At 36.1% G+C, this 24,308-nt stretch overlaps 1 protein-coding gene across 2 annotated transcripts in view; it reads right to left on the minus strand.

Moving 5' to 3' along the window:
- Positions 1 to 23,690, minus strand: part of TBC1D19 (TBC1 domain family member 19) — a 154,394-nt gene extending 130,704 nt beyond the window's left edge. The window contains exon 1 of one of the 2 annotated variants that reach the window (XM_065877598.1): positions 23,495 to 23,690. In XM_065877598.1, the coding sequence (XP_065733670.1) occupies positions 23,495 to 23,593 (99 nt within the window). In that variant the 5' untranslated portion in view covers positions 23,594 to 23,690. The remainder of the gene's footprint in view (positions 1 to 23,494) is intronic. The other variant, XM_065877599.1, reaches the window with a different exon arrangement.
- Positions 23,691 to 24,308: the final 618 nt, after the last annotated feature.

Genomic DNA, 24,308 nt, shown 5'->3' on the forward strand with positions numbered 1-24,308 from the left:
AAGACATAACAATTGTAAATATTTACGCAATCAACATAGGAGCACTTCAATACATAAGGCAAATGCAAACAGCCATAAAAGAGGGAATTGACAGTAACACAATAATATTAGGGGAGTTTAACACCTCACTTTCTCTGATGACCAGATCATCCAAAATGAAAATAAATAAGGAAACACAAGCTTTACATGACACATTAAACAGGATGCACTTAATTGATATTTATAGGACATTCCATCCAAAAACAACAGAATACACATTCTTCTCAAGTGCTCATGGAAGATTCCCCAGGATAGATCATATCTTCGGTCACAAATCAAGCCTTGGTAAATTTAAGAAAACTGAAATCATATCAAGTATCTTTTCCGACCACAACACTACAAGACTAGATATCAATTACAGGGAAAACACTGTAAAAAATACAAACACATGGAGGCTGAACAATAAGCTACTAAATACTCAAGAGATCACTGAAGAAATCAAAGAGGAAATCAAAACATACCTAGAAACAAATGACAATGAAAACACGACAACCCAAAACCCAAGGGATGCAGCAAAAACTGTTCTAAGAGGGAAGTTTATAACAATACAATCCTATCTCAAGAAACAAGAAACATCTCAAATAAACAACCTAATCTTACACCTAAAGCAATCAGAGAAAGAAGAACAAAAAACCCCCAAAGTTAGCAGAAGGAAAGAAATCATAAAGATTGATCAGGAATCAATGAAAATGAAATGAAGAAAACAATAGCAAAGATCAAAAAACTAAAAGCTGGTTCTTTGAGAAGATAAACAAAATTGATAAACCATTAGCCAGACTCATTAAGAAAAAAAGGGAGAAGACTCAAATCCACAAAATTAGAAATGATAAATGAGAAGTAACAACTGACACTGCAGAAATAAAAAGGATCATGAGAGATTACTACAAGCAAATATATGTCAATAAAATGGACAACCTGGAAGAAATGGACAAATTCTTAGAAAAGCACAACCGTCTGAGACTGAACCAGCAAGAAATAGAAAATATAAACAGACCAACCACAAGCACTGGAAGTGAAACTGTGATTTAAAATCTTCCAACAAACAAAAGCCCAGGATCAGATGGATTCACTGGTGAATTCTATCAAACATTTAGAGAAGAGCTAACGCCTATCTCTCTCACACTCTTCCAGAATATAGCAGAGGGAGGAACATTCCCAAACTTATTCTATGAGACCACCATCACTCTGATACAAAAATCAGACAAAGATGTTACAAAAAAAGAAAACTACAGGCCAATATCACTAATGGACATAGATGTAAAAATCCTCAACAAAATACTAGCAAAAGAATCCAGCAGCACATTAAAAGGATCACACACCATGATGAAGTGTGGTTTTTCCCACGAATGCAAGGATTCTTCAATTTACTCAAATCAGTCAATGTGATACACCATGTTAACAAACTGAAGGATAAAACCCATATGATCATCTCAATAGATGCAGAAAAAGCTTTCAAAAAAATTCAGCACCCATTTATGATAAAAACTCTCCAGAAAGTAGAGTATATGACAATCCCACAGCCAAAATCATTCTCAATGGTGAAAAACTGAAACCATTTCCACTAAGATCAGGAACAAGACAAGGTTGCCCACTCTCACTGCATTTATTCAACATAGTTTTGGAAGTTTTAGCTACAGCAATCAGAGAAGAAAAAGAAATAAAAGGAACCCAAATCAGAAGAGAAGAAGTAACACTGTCACTGTTTGCAGATGACATGATACTATACATAGAGAATCCTAAAGATGCTACCAGAAAACTAGCAGAGCTAATCAATGAATTTGGTAAAGTTGTAGGATACAAAATTAACGCATAGAAATCTCTTGCATTCCTGTATACTAATAATGAAAAATCCGAAAGAGAAATTAAGGAAACACCTCCAGTTATCACTGCAACAAAAAGAATAAGATACCTAGGAATAAACCTATCTAAAGAGACAAAAGACCTGGATGAAGAAAACTATAACACACTGATGAAAGAAATTAAAGATGATACAAACAGATGGAGAGATATACCATGTTCTTAGATTGGAAGAATTAACATTGTGAAAATGACTATACTACCTAAAGCAATCCACAGATTCAATGCAATCCCTGTCAAACTACCAGTGGCATTTTTCACAGAACTAGAGCAAAAAATTTCACATTTGTATGGAAACACAAAGACCCCTAATAGCCAAAGGAATCTTGAGAAAGAAAAACAGAGCTGGAGGAATCAGGCTCCCTGACATCGGACTATACTACAAAGCTATAGTAATCAAGACAGCATGGTACTTGCACAAAAACGGAAATAAAGATCAATGGAACAAGATAGAAAGCCCAGAGGTAAACCCATGCACATATGGTCACCTTATCTTTGATAAAGGAGGCAAGAACATACAATGGAGAAAAGACAGCCTCTTCAATAAGTGGTGCTGGGAAAACTGGACAGCTACACATAAAAGAATGAAATTAGAACACTCTCTAACACCATATACAAAAATAAACTCAAAATGGATTAAAGCCCTAAATGTAAGGCCAGACACTATAAAACTCTTAGAGGAAAACATAGCCAGAACACTGTATGACAAATCACAGCAAGATCCTTTTTGACCCACCTCCTAGAGAAACGGAAATAAAAACAAACAAATGGGACCTAATGAAACTTAAAAGCTTTGGCACAGCAAAAGAAACCATAAACAAGATGAAAAGACAACCCTCAGAATGGGAGAAAATATTTGCAAATGACAAAGGATTAATCTCCAAAATATAAAAGCAGCTCATGCAGCTCAATATCAAAAAAACAAACAATCCAATCCAAAAATGGGCAGAAGACCTAAACAGACATTTCTCCAACAAAGATACACAGATTTGCAACAAACACATGAAAGGATGCTCAACATCACTAATCATTAGAGAAATGCAAATCAAAACTACAATGAGGTATCACCTCACACAGGTCAGAATGGCCATCATCAAAAAATCTACAAACAATACATGCTGGAGCGGGTGTGGAGAAAAGGGAACCCTCTTGCACTGTTGGTGGGAATGTAAAGTGAACAGTATGGAGGTTCCTTAAAATTCTAAAAATAGAACTACCATATGACCCAGCAATCCCACTACTGGGCATATACCCTAAGAAAACCATAATTCAAAAAGAGTCATGTACCACAATGTTCATTGCAGCACTATTTACAATAGCCAGGACGTGGAAGCAACCTAAGTGTCTGTTGACAGATGAATGGATAAAGAAGATGTGGCACATATATACCATGGAATATTACTCAGCCATAAAAAGAAACGAAATTGAGTTATTTGTAGTGAGGTGGATGGACCTAGAGTCTGTCATACAGAGTGAAGTAAGTCAGAAAGAGAAAAACAAATACCATATGCTAACACATATATATATGAACTTAAAAAAAAAAGTGGTTCTGAAGAACCTAGGGGCAGGACAGGAATAAAGTTGCAGATGTAGAGAATGGACTTGAGGAGACAGGGAGGGGGAAGGGTAAGCTGAGACGAAGTGAGAGAGTGGCATTGACATATATACACTGACAAATGTAAAACAGATAGCTAGTGGGAAGCAGCGCATAGCACCGGGAGATCAGCTCGGTGCTTTGTGACCACCTAGAGGGGGTGGGATAGGGAGGGTGAGAGGGAGGTGCCAGAGGGAGGTGATATGGGGATACATATATACGTATAGCTGATTCACTTTGTTATCCAGCAGCAACTAACACAACAATGTAAAGCAATTATACTCCAATAAAGTTGCTAAAAATAAAAATTACTGAGGATCCAAGATTACTTTTGTTTATGTAGATTAGATATACTGATATTTACAGTATTAGAAACTAATACAGAAAAATGAAACCTATTTGTTTATTAGTATGGAAGTTCCTCAAAAAATTAAAAATTGAATTTCCATATGGTCCAACAATTCCAAATCTACATATATACTCAAAAGAACTGAAAGCAGGGAGTTGAACAGATATTTGTACACTCATGCTCAAAGCAGCATTATTCATAATAGTTAAACAACCCAAGTGTCCACAGATAAATGAATAAAGAAAATGTAGTACATATAATGGAATACTCTTCAGCCTTAAAAAAGGAAGACAATTCTGACACATCTACAACATGGATAAACCTTGAGGACATTATGCTAAGCAAAATAAGCCCATCAGAAAAAGACAAATACTGTATGATTCCACTTATATGAGCTATCTAGAATAGTCAAATTCATAGAGACAGAAAGTAAAATGGTAATAGCCAGGGACTGTGAGGAGGAAGGAATGGGAAGTTAGTGTTTAACAGGTACAGAGTTTCAGCTTGGGATGATGAAAAAGTTCTGGAGATGGATGGTGATAATGGTTGCACAGTAATGTGAATGTACTTAATGCCACTGAACTGTACAGTTAAAAATGGTTAAAATCTAAATTTTATGTTTGTTTTACCACAATAAAAATATTTGTTGGGACTTCCCTGGTGGTCCAGTAGTTAAGACTCTGCACTACCAATGTAGGGGGTCTGGGTTCAATCCCTGGTCAGGGAACTAAGATTCCACGTACCCCAACTAAGCCCATGCACTGCAACTAGAGAAGCCCGCGCACCGCAACAAAGGACCCGCACAGCCAAAAAAAATTTGTCAATTCATCTTAAAATAACAATGTAAATCCATTGTATATTAACCTAAATATTTTTATTTAAAAGAACTGTATTTTCAGAAACAAAAATTAGTGAGAAAGAGGTACTGTTTTACATTTTTGCAAATGTCTTTGATGTTTGGATAGTAAAAGACAACTGGAGTTTTCAATCTGCTGTGATACTTCATCTATGGCACTATGTTGTCTTGATTGATGTATATGAAAGTCAGTGTCACACAGATATGCAACTGGAAAAGGGAAGGATATTTTAATATCCTTTTCAGATACTGTGGATGTTCTCCTTTGATAGTACACTAAATTTGACAAGTAGTAGTTTCCTACAGATTAGTTGCAATGTGGAATCTGAACATCAATAAACTTTTCAGACTTTATTAGAAAAACATGTAGCAATCTGCCTTGCACTTTGAATCAATCTTCTACCTACACATGATTTTGTAACATTATGTACTGATCATTTCAAATATATTAACTAAGTGATGCAGTGGACACATTTCATTAAACAATATCAAAAAGTAACATTTGTTAATATCACCATCAATATCATCAGAAAAGTCTTTAAGTATTAAGTAGCCATCAAAGTCACAGTGATAATACAAGTTTTCCAGAATCTGATTTTTATTTAAAGCTTGGATTTTATCACTGGCAACACTAACAGTTTTCCTTGAAGTGACAGGCTCACTTTGCTCATTTTTAAAGAAAATATCTTCCAAATATCCAAGTCTGAATAACAGTGTGTCAATAGTTTACTCTTACAAGTAAAGATGTTTCATTAAAAAAAAAAAAAAAAGCAGTTCAGCTTGTACCTCAGTTAATTAGTTAATCACTAGAGTGGTTTTCCTCTAGATAATCATCTTATTTCAATATACAGCAGTAGTGCCTTATGTATAATTTCCATTTCCTCAAACAGGATATTTTTAAAATGTATATTCAAGAAATGAGATTTAATAAAATAATTGCTTACTGTTTGATCAAGTACACTGAAATTAAACTTTTTTTTTTTAACTGTGAATGTATATCAGTGAAGAATACAATGACTACTAGTACAGTTTGGTACTAGTTCCCCAATTTAAACCCATCACCATTGCTTTTGTACCATCAGTGCAAATGTCAGCACAGTGAATTTTTTTTAAAAAGGCCTTTGTATTTTACAATATAGTTTTGACCTGAAAGGGTCTTAGGGACCACCACGGGTCCACAGACCATACTTTGAGAACCACTGCACTGGACTATAGGTTTCTAGAGGACTTGTCTTTCATCTCTATACCAAAACAATACTTAACACATAGTAAGTACTTCATAAACATGTTTTCAATGAATGCATTACACTAAAGATTCCTTAGGCCTACACCTGCAAAACCCCATGGAATGGGAATTCCCTGGTGGTCCAGGGGTTAGGACTTGGCGCTTTCACTGCTGTGGCCCAGGTTCAACTCCTTGTTGGGGAACTAAGATCCCGCAAGCTGCGTGGCACAGCAAAAAACAACAACAACAAAACCAAACAGGAGGAAAAAAAGGTTACAAATAAAAGTGCATAAAACAAAACCATGGGGAACATGATGAATAAGACATTGTCCTTGTATTTGGAATTTTTAGTCCAGAAAGGAAGATAGCTATAAGAAAATATGTTACAACAGAGGTATCATCCACAGAGAAAGGAACAATTAACTCTAGTTGAAGAAACTGGAAAAGGGGAGCAAAGGCATAGAGGTTGAGAGGACAGACTGAGCAGAGGCATGGGAATGTTCTTGTGCACCATCAGTTTGTAGAACAGTCAAAGTTCCAATAGAACGTAGGAAGAAATAAAGTGGAGGATGAAGGGGGAACACTGTCTGGATTCCTATCTATCCTGCTCACCAGTGCCTGACTAGTGTCCCAAAAAGCCACCTTTATGTCTTCACCCTCCTCAAAATACCTCAATGACCACTTCACTGCCTATAAAATAAAGTCAAACCCATTCTGGCATTTACAAGCCTCTAAAAATCTTGTCCCACCCAATTTATATAATCTCATCTCTCTAGAAGTACCCTACAACAGAAACCTTCTGCTTAGCCTTCTCACTGTTCCTACATTGGGAATTCACTCCCATCTTCCCACCTTGAGTGCCATCCAAGCCTTCTCCAATCCCAGGGGTCTCCTTTTAGTATAGTTATACCCTAGTATATGCCTATTCATTTGCATTCTTATTTCAATAATTAACTGAACACGTCCCACATGCCAGTTCCTCAGTATAAAAAGAAAACCAACACATAGTCCTCCCTCACTCTTGTGGAACTCAAAACGTATTTCATGAGGTAAACAAAAAGCTAAGGGAGAAGAAAATAAAAAGGAAATAGTGCCCTTTCCCACATCAAACGCAAACATTCTCATCATTAATGTAACTGTTTTGTACTTTGTCGAATTTTTCTCAAGAGCCCATCACCACCACAGAAAAGAGGCTCAATTAAAACATGCTGAATTGGGTACCCCCTTTTCTTCCTAATACTTTTGGTTCTTTCTAAAACTGTAAACCAGATTTGTTTCTGTAAGGCCCGTAGTTCCAGTGGACGTGCATTGTAGCCAAGAATGAGTTTTAGTTTCAAATTGGAAATTTTGGCTCTGTGCAAGCTGACCATGCCTTAATACTGAATCTGTATTGTATAATTCGAACTCTGCTCTGGTTTCTCTCACCTGAGGATGGATCCTTCACTGGCTTTCTTTTGCTGATGTCCCCAAGCTGACCCCCTTCTTTGCCAGCACTGACTGTCTTATGCCCCTTACTCTACATCTTTACTTCTTAGCCTCCTTTCGTAATATATTGTACTTTTCCTTCTCATTTCAACTTGGCCTTACCTAATTCAAGAGCCCTACATGACCTCTAAGCAACTCAGTACTGAAATAAAACATGAAGAGATGTACTTACTTACACAAAGCAGATCCACATTTTAATTTAATCAAGTACCTAAATTCTATGGAGACAAGAGGTTCCTTATTTTGAAATCCTGTATACCATGATTCATTTCTTCACTGTCTTACTTTCCAAGATGAAAGGACATGACAGTAGCCAAGGTAGATATTGGTAAGGATGATACCACTCCCTGGCTCACATCAAACACAATCAGAGTCACTGAATTGTGATTTATATAATAAATGCAGTAGTTCAATATGGAACTTCCCCTAATATATTCCAATCCCACCCTAGAGAGAAAAAAAAGACAGAAGATAATAAGCTCTAATCATGGCACAGGACTTTATATATGTTCTATCCATCCATGCCTTACAGAAAATGTATTTAATTAAAATCTATTTAATTAAATCTATTTAATTTTCATTTCCCTAAAATAAATAATAAATAAATGTCAGTTTCTTCTCTCATTTGTACGATCTCTAAACTCTCTCTATATGGTACATATTTCTAATAACGATGAATAACAAACGATATTTGAGATACAATTTCATAAGTTTTTTAGTAAGGGACACCAGCATTAAGAAGCTATGGGGTTCTAGACTCATGACAACATCCTATCAGTTATATTATTCCTTCTCTCTCCCAAGCTTATCTTCTTTCAGATTCCTTCCTTTCACAATTCTATTATTTATAATAACAATCTGAGCAACAAGACTTATTAAGCACTTAATGGAATGGAAATAACATTTGAGGTTTTACACAACATCCATTTTAAACACAAATAATGCATGATACAAAATAACAATGTTGATCTGGTGCTAGAGATCAAATTTGGAATTAGGCTATCACTCTAATGTCTAGAGGATGAGTGAACAAATTCAATTTTAAGATGTAGGTTGACTTCATAATTTAGGAAAACTCAGAAATCAAAAACCATAAGCTTTTTCTAGAAACACAAAATTCCATGTTATTATACCAAGATCTTAAATAATTAAACTTCAATATATAAAAGGATACATTAAAATAAAGTCAATGTTTAATACTAAAAGAGAAGCACTAGTGGCAAGGGAAAAATCTGAAAATCATTTATATTTGTCTTTGAAGTATTCGGTGTGATTTTTATTTTTCTAATTAAGTTGGGCCAACACTGCTGTAGCACTTTCTTAATATACTCAGATAAAATGAAGGCAGTACAGAAAATGCTCGTGGCAGGAAAATGCCCTCCTGATTACATTTTTAAAGGCGTGTAACAAATAAACAGCCAGTTGTTTAAATGTATATTAGCAAGGCTGATTGTAAAGTTGCCTTTTAAGAGTTAACTGATTTCCATTAAATGCCTGAGCTATTGGATATAAACTAAGGCAAAATCATTATCACTTATTTTTTCAAGCCCAAGACCACATTATATTACTTTTAAAGGATTTATAATTATATTCTTTTAAAGTATGAATCTATAATGTTATAGATCTCTTATTTTATCTTAAGAATCAGCCAAATACATGTTTTTGAGTTTCCCATGTAACCATCTCCTTACCCTCCTTTATCTTTCCTCCTTGCTCTACGTTTTATTACCTCAAGACAATTAACTGCCTAATGTTACATAGATACATAATCCTTTACAGGAAATTCCAAAACCTGAAAAGCTTTGAAAACCAAAGTTTTTTCATAACTGAATTAGTGGCAGAAATCTGTCCTGACTTGAACTCATTTGGTAGCAAAATCTGATCTGACCTGAATAGACATGAGACTATTTATAGTCCATATTTATCACACTTAGTGTAAAAATTCATACATTTTGCTACATTAATATTAATGTGTATAATTACAAGGTGCTGTAAGACAATGGTAAGGATATTAAATAACATACAAATATGCATGAATTACCTTTCTAAAATTTGAAAAATGTGAATTCCAAAACATATCTTCCCCAGGTTTTGGACAAGGGATTATAAACCTGTATTTATTTGTAATACTATCATCTTGCCATGAGGGCAGAACTTTATCTTATTCATTGTTTTATCCCCTGGGCCTAGAATTGTGCCTGACACATAGTAAACACTCAATAAATATTTGTTGAATAATCAAAATAAAGAATCACATTGAACTAATAGAAGTGGAGTTCAAAACAGAAAGGAACAAGAATATGTCTTCAGGGCAGTAATATCCAAATGAAGTTATAATTTATATAGGTCATGAATCTCTTATTTGCAACTGTGAAATATAAAAATCTTCAAAAAAAGTTTTGTCATTACTGCTTATTCTCTGAAACTTCAGGCTTTCTTACAAAATTGAGAAACAGCTATTGACTTATTAGATCCCAAATTAGAATAAAAAGAAATATTTAAAGGAAAAACATTTTTAAAGAAAAGCAGAGTGCCACAGCAGACTTTGAATTCCTTAAGGTAGAGATGCTTTTTGTATTATTTTATCATTTAGTAAAGTAACTGGCACATAGTAGGTACTCAATATATACTGTTAGAATGAACATTAAAAAAGAAGAATTGGGATTTTTTCCATTTAATAAAGATATGTTGAGCACCCTTCTCAGGCCAGTCATTATGCTAGGTGTAAAAAAGAGCAGGACAAGAGACACAGTCTTTTCTTGCCTTCATGAAACAGACTTTAGCGGGGAAGGCGGATGTTTAAATACTACAAAAAATAAAGTTCCAGGTACTATGGATCACAAAAAAAGAAGTACCTAAACTAAACTGTAAGGTTATGGAAGACCTATAAAGCTTAGACAGTTATGGCTGAAGAGTAGAGTGTGAAGAACAGTGCCACCAAGCTTTGTAGGCCTAATCAAGGACTCTGTACTTTTTTCCAAGGGCAATGAAAAGCACTGAGGGGTTTTAGAAAAAGGAGTGATATTCCATTTGGACTTTTAACTCAGACTTCTATTTACTGAGTACTTACTATGTGCCTGGCATATTATCTTGTTCAGTCCTCACAAAATAGGCTTTATGCTTCCAAGTTGTATGTAGGAGCTGGTGGTCGATCAGCATCCCTATGTACAACAACTAGTAGAACCAACCAAACAAACAAAAATCCAAATATCTGAAGACAGAAAAGAGTTGTTGAGAGAACAAGAACTAGAGAAACAAAAAGAGAAAAAAATCTTGAGAGACGAACTGGCTTCTGTAGCAACATTTTCCCTGGGATCATTATTCTGAGCATGAACAGAAGGCTGAGAATCAGGACAAACCCAGTACAAAGCCTAGTGGAGGGCTACCAAGGTTGGACAGAGAAATAAGCAGAGGTGTTGCATAGACTTGGAGATCTTACGCACATGGCCAGTTTTCTCAAGAAACTTTTTGAATACTAGAACTCTGTGGGGTAGAAGGTTACAAACCTAAGCATGAAACCTGTGAAAAAGTTTTTTAGCAGTCTGACAAGAAAAAGGTTAGAGTCTGGGACCCAAAGGGCAAAGACCCTTAGAGTATATCAAATTCTTAGCTGAAAACTTGTGAGAGCCAGGAAAGAACCAGAGGAAAATTGAGCCTGAAAGTAAAACTCAGCCTCAAACCAGCACACTCCCTAACTGGATTAAGGGAATCAGTCACAGGACTATCTGCCCAGTGGAGGGGAGAGTGAACCCTCAAGAAAGGAGGCATTACAGTTTTTTGGACACAATGTCTGGCAACAAATAAAAGTTACTAGGCATGCCAGCAGACAAAATCAGATGAATAAAAGATAAGAGAAAATAACACCATAGACAGAGATCCACATGTGATCCAGATTTTGGTGTTAACTGACAAAGACTTTAAAACAATTGAGTTATATTTTTTTAAAAGAGAAAAACTGGACAAAGTAGATGAAAAGCAGGTAATTTTACCTGAGAACTGGAATCAATAAAAGAGAACCATTGAAAAATACACTAAATGTAAATAAGAATTCATTAGATGGATTTACCAAGAGATATAAAATAGCATAAAACAGGATTGGTGAATTGAAAGAAGGCCAAAAGAAAATTTCCAAACTGAAGCACAGAGGAAAAAAATAATGTAAAGTAAAGAAAAAGAGTACTAGAGATAAGTAAGACTCAGTGAAAAATCTAATAGGCATACAAATTGGAGTCTCAGAAAGAAAGGAGAGAAAAATGTGGCAGAACAAATATTCAAACAGATAATGACCAAGAATTTTTCAAAACTGGAGAAAGATATCAACCCCAGATTTAAGAAGCCCCACAAACTCAAACCAGAATAAATTAAATGATAATAATAATAATGCAAACAACAATAATAACACACCAAGGCACATCTTAACAAGACTGCTGAAAATCAAAGATAGAAAATGTTAAAACAGCCAGAGTGAAGGTGAGGGACATACATTCAGTGGGTAACAAAAAGCCTGATGGCTGACTTTACAACAGAAAACAAAGAGGCCAGAAAGCAATGAAATGTTTCAACAGGCTGACAAAAAAATTACTGACAACTTTGAAATTTATGCACAGAAAAAAAAAAAAAATCCTTCAAAAATAAAGACATCATCAGACAAGTAAAACTGAGCAGCTTGTCACCCAGAAACTTGCACTGAAACAAATACTAAAAAGAGTTGTTATAGCAGAAGAAAAATAATCCCAGGGTAAATACAGAAAAGCAGGAGGGAATAAGGAGAAACAAAAAGGATAAAAATTGGTTAAAAATGAGTAAATATTACTTTTTTTCTTTCTTAAGATAGTCTTAACTTTCCCATTCAGGCAGTTCAGCTACAAATCAGAAGCAATCAGAATCGAGGTCAGAGGATTTCGACTCCTTTCTGAAAAATCACATAATGAATGCACTGATGCTGGCAATACCATTAAAAATACTAAAATGCAAAACCAAAAAAACCAAAAATAAACCCCAGCAAATACTGACTAAATACTTATGCTACAAAAGAATAATAGCAATGTCTTGTGGAATTTAAAATAAAATGCATAACAAAAATAACACAAAGGAAAGAGGTGTAAATAAGTAAAGTGTTCTAAGTTCTAGCATTACATTACAGGGACATAGTAAAAAAAAAAAATTAGTTTATTCAAGACTACAATTAATCAAGAATAAACGCTGTAACCTCTAGGGTAGCTACATAAATAACAGTAAAATAATGTGTAACTATCACATTAATGGAGACAAAAATAGAACAACAAAAATATTTGAATAATCCAAAAGAATACAAGAAAAGAGAGAAAGCAGAATGTGAAGCAAATGTATCAAATTAAAAAAGCAAATATTAAGACCAGAAATATAAAACCAAATATATCAGTAAATTCATTAAATGTAAATATACTAAATAATAAAATAAAAAGATTTGTCAGCCTGGATTTAAAAAACAACTATACAAGGACGCTGATGCAGAAAGGGTGAAAATAAAAGTATGGAAAAAGTCATACCATGCAACCACTAACCAAAAAAAGCTGTTATGGCTATACTAACATTGGACAAAACAGACTTTAAGGCAAGAACCTTATTAGAGATAAAGAAGGACATTTCATAAAATTAAGGGGTTAATCCACCAGGAAGCTATCACAATATAAAGCTATATACAACCAATGAAATAGCCTTAAAATTAAAATAAATTTAGAGAATTAAAAGAAATAGACAAATATCAAGCATGATGGGAGATTTAAACATATATCTTTGAATAGCTGGTAACAAACAGAAAAAAATTCAATAAGATTATAGAAAAGCTGAACAGCATAACTGACACCTGGAATTCAGTGACATATACAGCCAACCTGACCCAACAGTGACAGATACACATTATTTACAAGTGCATGTGGAACACGCAGCAAAATTGACTACATACTAGATTGTAAAGCAAGCCTCAACGAATTTTAAAATAGTTAATCAGTCAGAGAATGTTCTCTGACAACACTGACATTAAGCTGGAAATCAATAACATTGACATGATACTATACATAGAAAATCTTAAAGATGCCGCCAGAAAACAAGAGCTCATCAATGAATAGAATAAAGTTGAAGGATACAAAATTAACATACAGAAATCTATTGCATTTCTGTACACTAACAACAATCAGAAAGAGAAATTAAGGAAACAATCCCATTTACCATCACATCAAAACCAATAAAATACCTCAGAATAAACCTACCTAAGGAAGTAAAAGACCTATACTCAGAAAACTGCTAGACATTGTTAAAAGAAACTGAAGACAACACAAACAGATGGAAAGATACACTGTGTTCTTGAATTGGAAGAATCAATATTGTCAAAATAACCATACTACCCAAGGCAATCTACAGGTTCAGTGCAATCCCTATCAAAATACCAATGGTATTTTTCACAGAACTAGAACAAATAATTTTAAATTTTGTATGGAAATACAAAAGACCCCAAACAGCCAAGAAAATCTTGAGAAAAAGAACAGAGCTGAGGAATCATGCTCCCTGACTTCATACTACAAAGCTACAGTAATCAAAACAGTATAGTATTGGCACAAAAACAGACACATAGGGCTTCCCTGGTGGCACAGTGGTTGAGAGTCCACCTGCCAATGCAGGGGACACGGGTTTGTGCCCTGGTCCGGGAAGATCCCACATGCCGCGGAGCGGCTGGGCCTGTGAGCCATGGCCGCTGAGCCTGCACGTCCGGAGCCTGTGCTCCGCAATGGGAGAGGCCACAACAGTGAGAGGTCCGCGTACCGCAAAAAAAAAAAAAAAAAAAAAAAAAAAAAAAAGACACATATATATATCAATGCAACATGATAGACAGCCCAGAAATAAACCCACACACTTAAGGTCAATTAATCTGCAACAAAGGAGGCAAGAATATACAACAGAGAAAAAACAGTCTCTTCAATAAGTGGTACTGGGAAACCTGGACAGCTACATGTAAAAAAACAAATTTGAACATTCTGTAACACCATATACAAAAATAAACTCAAGATGAATTAAAGACCTAAATGTAAGACCAGATACTATAAAACTCCTAGAGAAAAATATAAGCAGAACACTCTTTGACATAAATCACTCTTTGGATCCATCTCCTAAATCATAGGAAATAAAAGCAAATAAACAAATGCAGTCTAATTAAATTTAAAAGCTTTGGCACAGCAAAGAAAACCATTGACAAAGCAAAAAGACAACCTACTGAATGGGAGAAAATATTTGCAAACGATATGTCTGATAAGGGATTAATATGCAACATATATAAACAGCTCATACAACTCAATATAAAAAAACACTACCTGATTAAAAAATGGGCAGAACTGAATAGACATTTTTTGAATGAAGAAATGCAGATGGCCAAAAGGCACATGAAAAGATGCTCAACATGGTTAATCATCAGGGAAATGCACATCGAAAGCTCATACCTGTCAGAATAGTTATCATGAAGAACACAAGTTACAAATGTTGGCGAGGATGTGGAGAAAAGGGAACCCTCCTACACTGTTAGTGGGAATGTAAATTGGTACAGCCACTATGGAAAACAGTATGGCAGTTTTTCAAAAAACTAAAAATAGAACTACCATATGATCCAGCAATTCCACTCCTGGGTACATATCCAAAAAAACAAAAAACACTAATTCCAAAAGATACATGCACCTCAATGTTCATAGCAGCATTATTTGCAATTGCCAAGATATGGAAGCCACCTAAGTGTTCATCATTAGATGAATGGATAAAGAAGATGGGAGATTATATATATATATATATTATATATACACACACACATATATATACACATACACACACACACACACACACATATATATATATATGCATGCAATGGAATACTACTCAGCCATAAAAAAGAACAAAATTTTGCCATTTGCAGGAACATCGATGGACTTGGAAGTCATTATGCTAAGTGAAATAGGTCATACAGAAAGACAAATGCTATATGATATCACTTATATGTGAAATCTAAAAAAATTTTAAACTAGTGAATAAACAAAAAAGAAGCATACTCACAGACACAGAAAACAAACTAGTCATTACCAGTGGGGAGAGGGAAGGGAGGAGCAATATAGGAGTAGGGGATTAAGAGGTATAAACTATTAGGTATAAAATAACTACAAGGATATATTGTACCACGTGGTGAATATAGCCAATATTTTATAACAACTATAAGTGGAGTACAACTTTTAAAAATTGTGAATCACTATATTTTACACCTATAACATATAATATTGTACAGTAACTGTACTTCAAAAAAAGTACAAAAAAAAAGAAAATATTAATGGCTTGTAAATTAAGCAATATACTTCAGGATAGGCCTTGGGTCAAATTTTTTAAATGACAAAAAAAATTAGGAAATGTTTTATACAAAAGGATAGTAAAAATATAACTCATTAAAACTGTGGAATGCAATTAAAGTAGTGCTTAGGGGAAAAATCATAGCCTTAAATGCATATTTTAGAAAAGAAAAAAGTCTTGAAATCCATGATCTAAGTTTCCATCTCAAGAAACTAAAAAAAGAACAGCAAATCAATCCCAAAGAAAATAGGAGAAAATTAATAATAAAGATGTGATCCAAAATTAAGAGAAAACTGCAAAGCTGAAACTGGTTCTTTGATGAGATCAATTAAATAGATAAACACCTAGCAAAACTGTTCAAAGACACACATGCACACAAATTTTCATAATCAGAAACTGTGACAGACTTTTCAGACATTAAAAGGAAATAATAGCTTATTATAGACAACTTTAAGCCAATTATTTATATCATTTAAATGAACAAATTCTTTGAAAAACACAATTTACCAAAGCTGACAATAGAAGGAATAGAAAATCTGAATACTCCTATATCTATTAAAAATGGAATCTGTTCTTTAAAATCTTTCCAACACAATGCTGAAGCAGAACAAAACTGGAGGACTGACAAACTTCAACTTATTATAAAGCTACCAAAATCAAGACAATGTGGTAATGTTAAAAAATAGACAAGTAGATCAATGGAATAGAATAGAGACTCAGAAATACCAACACAAATATAGTCAACTGATCTTTGAAAAAAGAGCAAAGGCAATTCAATGGAGCAAAGACAGTCTTTTCAACAAATTGTACTGGAACAACTGGTCATCCACATGCAAAAAAAAAAAAAGGATCATAAATGTAAAACCCAGATCCATAAGACTTCTAAAAGATAACATAGGATAAAATCTAAGTTTGGTGATTAATTCTTAGACATAACACCAAAAGCATGATCCATAAAAGAAAAAAATTGATAAGCTGGACTTCATTAAAATTAAAAACTTCTCTGAGAAAGATACTACTAAGAGAATGAAAAGACTGGCCACAGATTGGGAGAAGATATTTGCAAAGCACATATCTGATAAAGGACTTGTACCCAAAACATAAAACAGACTCCTAAAACTCAACAATAAGAACACCCAATTAAAAATGGGCAAAAGACCTGAAGGGACACCTCACCAAAGAAGACATACAGACAGCAAATAAACATATGAAAAGATATTCAATATCACATGTTACTAGGGAATTGCAGATTAAAACAACAGTGAGATATCACAACACACCTATCAGAATGGCCAAAATCTAAAACACTGATAACACCAAATGCGGGTGAGAATGTACAGCAACAGGAACTCTCAATCAGTGCTGGTCAGAATGCAAAAATGGTATAGCCACAATGGAAGACAAGTTGTCAGTTTCTACCAAATTTTTACCATACAAGCCAGAAATCATGCTTCTTGGTATTTACCGAAATTAGCTGAAAACTTATGTCAACACAAAAATCTACCCAGGAATGTTTATACCAGTTTTATTCATAACTGCCAATCTTGGAAGCAACCAAGATGTCCTTCAACAGATAGTGAATGTATAAACAAATTGATACATTCCCACAATATAAGATTATCCAGAAAAAAAAAAGCTATCAAGAAACAAAAAGACATACAGTAACATAACGGACATTGCCAAGTGAAAGAAGTCAATTTGAAGAAGCTACATACTGTTATGATTACAACTATAGGACATTCTCAAAGGCAAAACTATAGAGACAGTAAAAACCAAGTCGTTGCCAGGGGCTTAGAAGGAGGGAGGGATGCGTAGGTGGAGCACAGGGGATTTTTTTTTAGGACTGTAAAACTATTCTGTAAGATACTGGAATAGTAGATACACGGTATCATACATTTGTCAAAACCCATAGACCTGTACAACACAAACAGTGAACCCTGATGAAAACTGTGGACTTTAATAATAATGTACCAATATCGATTGGTCCACCAATAGTAACAAATGTACCACACTAATGCAAGATGCCAATAATAAGGGAAACAGTATATAAGGAAAGGGGATGTATGGGAACTCTGTACCTTTTACTTAATTTTCCTGTAAGCCTAAAACCATTCTAAAAAATAAAGTCTACTAATTAAAAACAAAACACAACAAAATAAAAAACCTTCTCAAAAGAAAATCTGAGACACAGGCTTCAATGGAGAATTCTTCCAAACATTTAAGAAAGAAATAACACAGTTAAACATTTTTGTATCAAATAGAAAAGAAAAAAGGTGGGAGCACTTCCCTACCATTTTATCAGGCCAGTATAACCTTGATATAAAACTTGTCAAAGACATTACAAGAAAGGAAAATTACAGACCAATCTTTCTCACTGACGTAGATTCAATCCTTCAGCACTTACTATTGGACTTCTGCTAATGCATAGGATGTGGACAGCCAGAATAAGGAACATCACTCCCACCCTAACAATGAGAAAAAGTGGTATAATCTACAAAATCATAACTTTTCAACTCACCAAAAAACTGAAGTTTTAAGACAATCAAGTGAACTAAATTCCAAAGAGTAACAAGCCCCCTAAAGACAGATGGGACTCCAGACTATTTCATATTTGGCAAAGCACAGGAGGAAAAGGAGGCTACCGAAGAATTCAGCTAAAATTGTTAACTGTTATTGATGAGATGTGGGCTAGCATGTCAATTGAGAAACACTGGGAGCTCAGAACCCAAGGGGAATTCACACTCACTTGCATGCTCTCTTCCATAGGTCTCCATCAGGACGGAGAGCAGGAACTGCAGAGAGCCCCCTTCTGTGGCACAGGTGTGCAAGAAAGGATAGGCTACCACTACAAAATAAGCATGCAACCATGCCACCTTGCCCAAACTCTCCTCTCATTTGAGGAAGAGGCCTTAAACCTCTGAGGGAGGCAATAATTTGTTGCTTCTGGGGGTGAGATAGATACAAAAACTGTCTTCCTCGAGGAAACATAAGAAAACTCTCACGGGCCCCAAATCCTGTACCAGTACATAGCAGAGGTAAGCCACAACTAGAAAGAGGCAGGAATCTCTCTTTCACCCATTATTTGCCACAAGGCAAAGTTTGGCTGCCAAAAGCAGAAGAGAAAGGAACATTGTCAAAGACCCACTCCCAGGGCACCTGAGACAGGACCGGGAGGACAGAAAACGCCTGTATCTACCATGAGCTTAGGACTGAGTAACAAACAACAGACTACTGCTGAGGAAGGGATCAGAGCATGGAGAGAGACCTCCCTCTGTGGCACAGGCAAACGAGACAAATGAAAACTGAGGATACAGACACTGAGAAAAACCCTCCAGTACCGCAGGACTATTTCTAAGCACAAAGTTACAGCAGCCCACTGAATTTGAAGCTTGTGGTACACTGAAGCTAATGACAGTAATAACAAAACTCAAGCCTAGCTTGGCTCCTGACTGTACTGACTGAAGCCTCCATACTCAGTAAAGATATAGAACACTTGAACAAAATTGTCAATATACTTGACCTAATTGACATGTATAGTACAGTAACAGCAGAATGCTCATGCTTTCCAAGGGCATGTGGAACATTCAACAAGATAATCTGAATGGCCTCACACATGTTTTAAAAATTAAGTTCTTTATTAAAAAATGTTCCCGTGAGCTTCCCTGGTGGCACAGTGGTTGAGAGTCTGCCTGTCGATGCAGGGGACACGGGCTCGTGCCCCGGTCTGGGAAGATTCCCACATGCCGTGGAGCGGCTGGGCCGGTGAGCCATGGCCGCTGAGCCTGCGCGTCCAGAGCCTGTGCTCCGCAACGGGAGAGGCCACAGCAGTGAGAGGCCCGCGTACCGCAAAAAAAAAAAAAATGTTCCCGCAAAGAAAACTCCAGCCCCCAATAACGTTATTGGGAATTCTACCAAACATTTAAGGAGGAAATAATATCAATTCTATACAAATTCTTCCAGAAAACAGGAGAGAAGGGATCACTTCTCAACTCAATTTAAGAGATCAGCATTACCTGATATCAAATCTAGACAAAGATGTTAAAGTAAAACTATAAACCAATATCCTTTATAAAAATACTCACAAAATCTTCAACAAAGTATTAGCAAGTTGAATCAAGAAATATATAAGGACAATGCATTATAGCCAAGTAGAATTTATCTTAGGAATGCAAAATTGGTTCAACAATCAAAACCAAATAGTATTATTCACCATATCAACATATTTTTAAAAATCACATGAGCAGATACAAGAAAAGTATTTAACAAAATTCAACATCAATTAGTAATAAAACACTCAGAAAACCAGGAATAGAAGACAGCTTCTTCAACCTAACAAAAAGTATCTATACAACATTGCACTGGTGTCACTAGCCAGTGTAACAAGGCAAGAAAAAGAACTAAAAGGCACACTGATTGGAAAGGAAGAAGTAAAACATCTTTATTCGCAAATGACACATATACTTGGAAAATACTATGCAATCTACAAAAACGGTACTATAACTAACAAGTAAGTTTAGTAAGTCCCCAGGATACATGGTAAATATACAAATATCAATTTTATTTCTGTATACTAACAAGTAATTGGAAACTGAAATGAGAAAAAAAGTCAGCATGTTAATAGTATCAAAAAAACATGAAATACTTGGGGAAAATCTTAATAAAATATGTGCAATATTTGTGCACTTAACTATAAAACAGTGATGAGAGAAAATGCAGATAAGAATAAATGGAGACACAAAGCATGTTCATTGGCCAGAAAATTCAATACTGTTAAGATGTCAAGTCTCCCCAAATTGATCTCTACATTCAACATAACCCCAATACAAATCCCAGTAAGTTTTTTGTAGTAATTTACAAGATAATTCTAAAATTCATATGGCAAAGTACCTAGAGTAGTCAAAACAATATTGAAAAAGAGAAACAAAGTTGGACGACTAATTACCTGATTTCAAGACTTACTATAAAGTTATAAAAATCAAAATAGTGTGGTATTAGCATAATAATAGACAAATAGATCAATGGAACAGAACAGAGTAAGAAATATTTGCGCATGCATGCGTGCACGTGTGTGTGTGTGTGTGTGTGTATACTAAATCAATTTTCAGCAAAGGTGCCAAGAAAATTAGTGGAGAAAGGATAGATTTGTCAACAAATAAGTACTAGAAATAGGTATGGTATTAGACATACACATGCAAAAAACAACAACAACAAAAAGCTTTACATTACATCATATACAAATATTGACTTAAAATGGATTCTAGATCTAAATGTGCAAGCTAAAACTAATAAACCTTCTAGAACAAAACATAGGAGAAGCTTTTTTTTCTTTTCTTTTTTTTAAACATATGGAATTTATCGTTTTCTGGTTTTCCCTCCTGACATGATCCATTTATTTTTTTTTATTTTTTAACATCTTTATTGGAGTATAATTGCTTTACAATGGTGTGTTAGTTTCTGCTTTATAACAAAGTGAATCAGTTATACATATACATATGTTCCCATAGCTCTTCCCTCTTGCGTCTCCCTCCCTCCCACCCGTCTAGGTGGTCACAAAGCACTGAGCTGATCTCCCTGTGCTATGATACGGCTGCTTCCCACTAGCTATCTACTTTACGTTTGGTAGTGTATATATGTCCATGCCACTCTCTCACTTTGTCACAGCTTACCCTTCCCCTTCCCCATATCTTCAAATCCATTCTCTAGTAGGTCTGTGTCTTTGTTCCCGTTTTACCCCTAGGTTCTTCATGACCTTTTTTTTTTTTTCTTAGATTCCATATATATGTGTTAGCATACAGTGTTTGTTTTTCTCTTTCTGACTTACTTTGCTCTGTATGACAGACTCTAGGTCCATCTACCTCACTACAAATAACTCAATTTCGTTTCTTTTTATGGCTGAGTAATATTCCATTGTATATATGTGCCACATCTATTTTATCCATTCATCTGTTGATGGGCACTTAGGTTGCTTCCATGTCGTGGCTATTGTAAATAGAGCTGCAATGAACATTTTGGTACATGACTCTTTTGGAATTATGGTTTTCTCAGGGTATATGCCCAGTAGTGGGATTGCTGGGTTGTATGGTAGTTCTATTTTTAGTTTTTTAAGGAACCTCCATACTGTGGAGAAGCTTTTTGAGACCTTGGGGGAGGCAAAGATTCTTAGGCAGGGCACAAAAAGCACAAATCATGAAAGAAATTGATAAAAATGTATGTCTTCAAAATTCTAAATTTCTGCTCTTTGAAAGACCCAGTTAAGAAAATGAAAAGATAAACCACAGACTGGGAGAAAGTATTTGCAAGCTGCATATCTGATAAGGGACTTATGCCATATATAAAAAATCCTTACAATTCAACAATATGAGAATAAACACAATTTTTTTTAATAGGCAAAAGATTTGAACAGACTACTTCACCAAAGGAGATATAAACATTTGATAAGATGCTCAATATCTTTAGTCATTTGGCAAATGCAGTTAAAGCCACAATGGGATATCATTATGCTCCTACTAGAGGAGTGTAATTATAAATAAAAATTAATTAATTAAAAACTGACATCAAGCACTAGCAAGGAAGCAGAACAATCCTCAAAACTGCTGGTGGAAGTGCAAAATAATACAGCCACTTTGGAAAAGTTTGGCAGATTCTTATAGACATACACTTACCATACAACTCAGCAATTCCACTCCTAGGTATTTATCCAAGAGAAAAGAAAACTGAAAACCAAAACAAAGGGCTTCCCTGGTGGCGCAGCGGTTGAGACTCCGCCTGCCGATGCAGGGAACACGGGTTCGTGCCCCGGTCCGGGAAGATCCCACATGCCGCGGAGCGGCTGGGCCCGTGAGCCATGGCCGCTGAGCCTGCGCGTCCGGAGCCTGTGCTCCGCAACGGGAGAGGCCACAGCTGTGAGAGGCCCGCGTACCGCAAAAAAAAAAAAAAAAAAACCTATACCAGTAAACATGTATTGGCTTTACTCATAATCTCTATAAACAAAAACAACCCTTAGCTCTATAACCAAAACTGCCCAGCAACAAATGAATGGATAAACAAATCGTAGTACATCCAAACAATGAAATATTACTCAACAATAAAAAGGAACAGAACTACTGAAATACCAACAACACGAATGAATTTCAAAAGCATTATGCAAAATGACAGAAACCAGGCACAAAATTTTACATACTGTATGATTCCATTTATCACATTCACAAAAAAAAGGGAAAGATCTCCTGATCAATCTCTGCATCCAAAGAACTTAGCATATTAGAAAATACTCGATAAACGCCCAGTGGGCGGTTAGACGGGCAATCATTGCAGGGAGGGTAGAAGTGCAAGAAGGTGATATATAGACGCGAAAGCCAAAATGTACCTGGGGGCTCAAACCCACCTACAGGATGGAAAAAGTAGTCCAACCTACCTCCACTGACGCCAGCAGCTTAAAAAATTAGACCCTGTAAAAGACTACAATATGAATGAATAGCCTCAGCGGTTCTCTGGCCTGAAGAAAGGCGTGACGTGCCCCACCTTTCTTTAAAAAAAAAAAAAAAAATCTATTACTCTCACGCCCGAAGCTGAGCAAGAGGAGCTTACACCTGGAAGGGAGGTTTTTCCCTGCCCAGGAGCGGAGCTGGAGAGACCCGAGGCGGGCTTCGGCTTAGGTCAGCGGGGTGCAGAAGGAGGCCGAAGCACCGCCACGGCCCCGCTGGTCTCCATCCCTTCCCACTCAGCCTCACTTACCCAGGCCTGCCGTTCCAACTGAGCGTACAAATTGGAGCCCTTGAGCTTTTGGACTATCTGGGCAATAATGAGAGCGAGATCCGACTCCTCCTGCAACATTTCCCCTGTCCTAGCCCGCCAAGCAGCGGGGGCAGGCCGCTAGCGGGGAGAGAACCGGCTACGTACGGGGTCCCAATCAGGGCCAGTGACACTTCTCGGGGACCTTATTACGCAGGGACTCCTCCAGCGGGCGTTACCAGGCAACTGCCGGGCCGTGCGTCCGTTCCTCTCTGGTCCCCCCCACGCCTGAAGGTTCCAGCCCCTGCGTTCCGCTGGCAGAAAACGACCTGCGGGGTGGGGGGAGGGGAGTAGCTTTTCACTCCATTGTTCCTGCTTGGTCTGTTGTTGAAAGGCAAGAGGAGGAGCTCTTTCCTCTAGAGCCACAGCGCCTCTGATGCACCAGGGGAAATCAGAAAGTTGTGTATTTTGTGTTTTATTATAAAGGAAAATATTGTAAAGGAAAATAATAACCTTCCAATCTCTACAGAACCAGGGCAGTGCACACAAAGACGTGGCAAATGACTTCCAAAAATTATGAGGCTGTGATGCTAGCTGTGTGAACTTGGGCGAGGTGCTTAAATTTCAGAACTCAGTTTCCGCCTTAGTAAAATAATACCCGGTTGACAAGATACTCTGATGATTAGCTGAGGTAACAATTGTGAGGGGGCCTAGTACTATACTTAGCACTCCATTTTTTCCCCCTTCTCATTCTGTTCTCTGGGGTCTTATGCCAGGAATAAATAGACAGCATCTCCTTATCTAACAGCTACAACTT

The sequence above is a fragment of the Phocoena phocoena genome, chromosome 5, assembly GCF_963924675.1.
Source record: "Phocoena phocoena chromosome 5, mPhoPho1.1, whole genome shotgun sequence".
NCBI classification, from domain to species: Eukaryota; Metazoa; Chordata; class Mammalia; order Artiodactyla; family Phocoenidae; genus Phocoena; species Phocoena phocoena.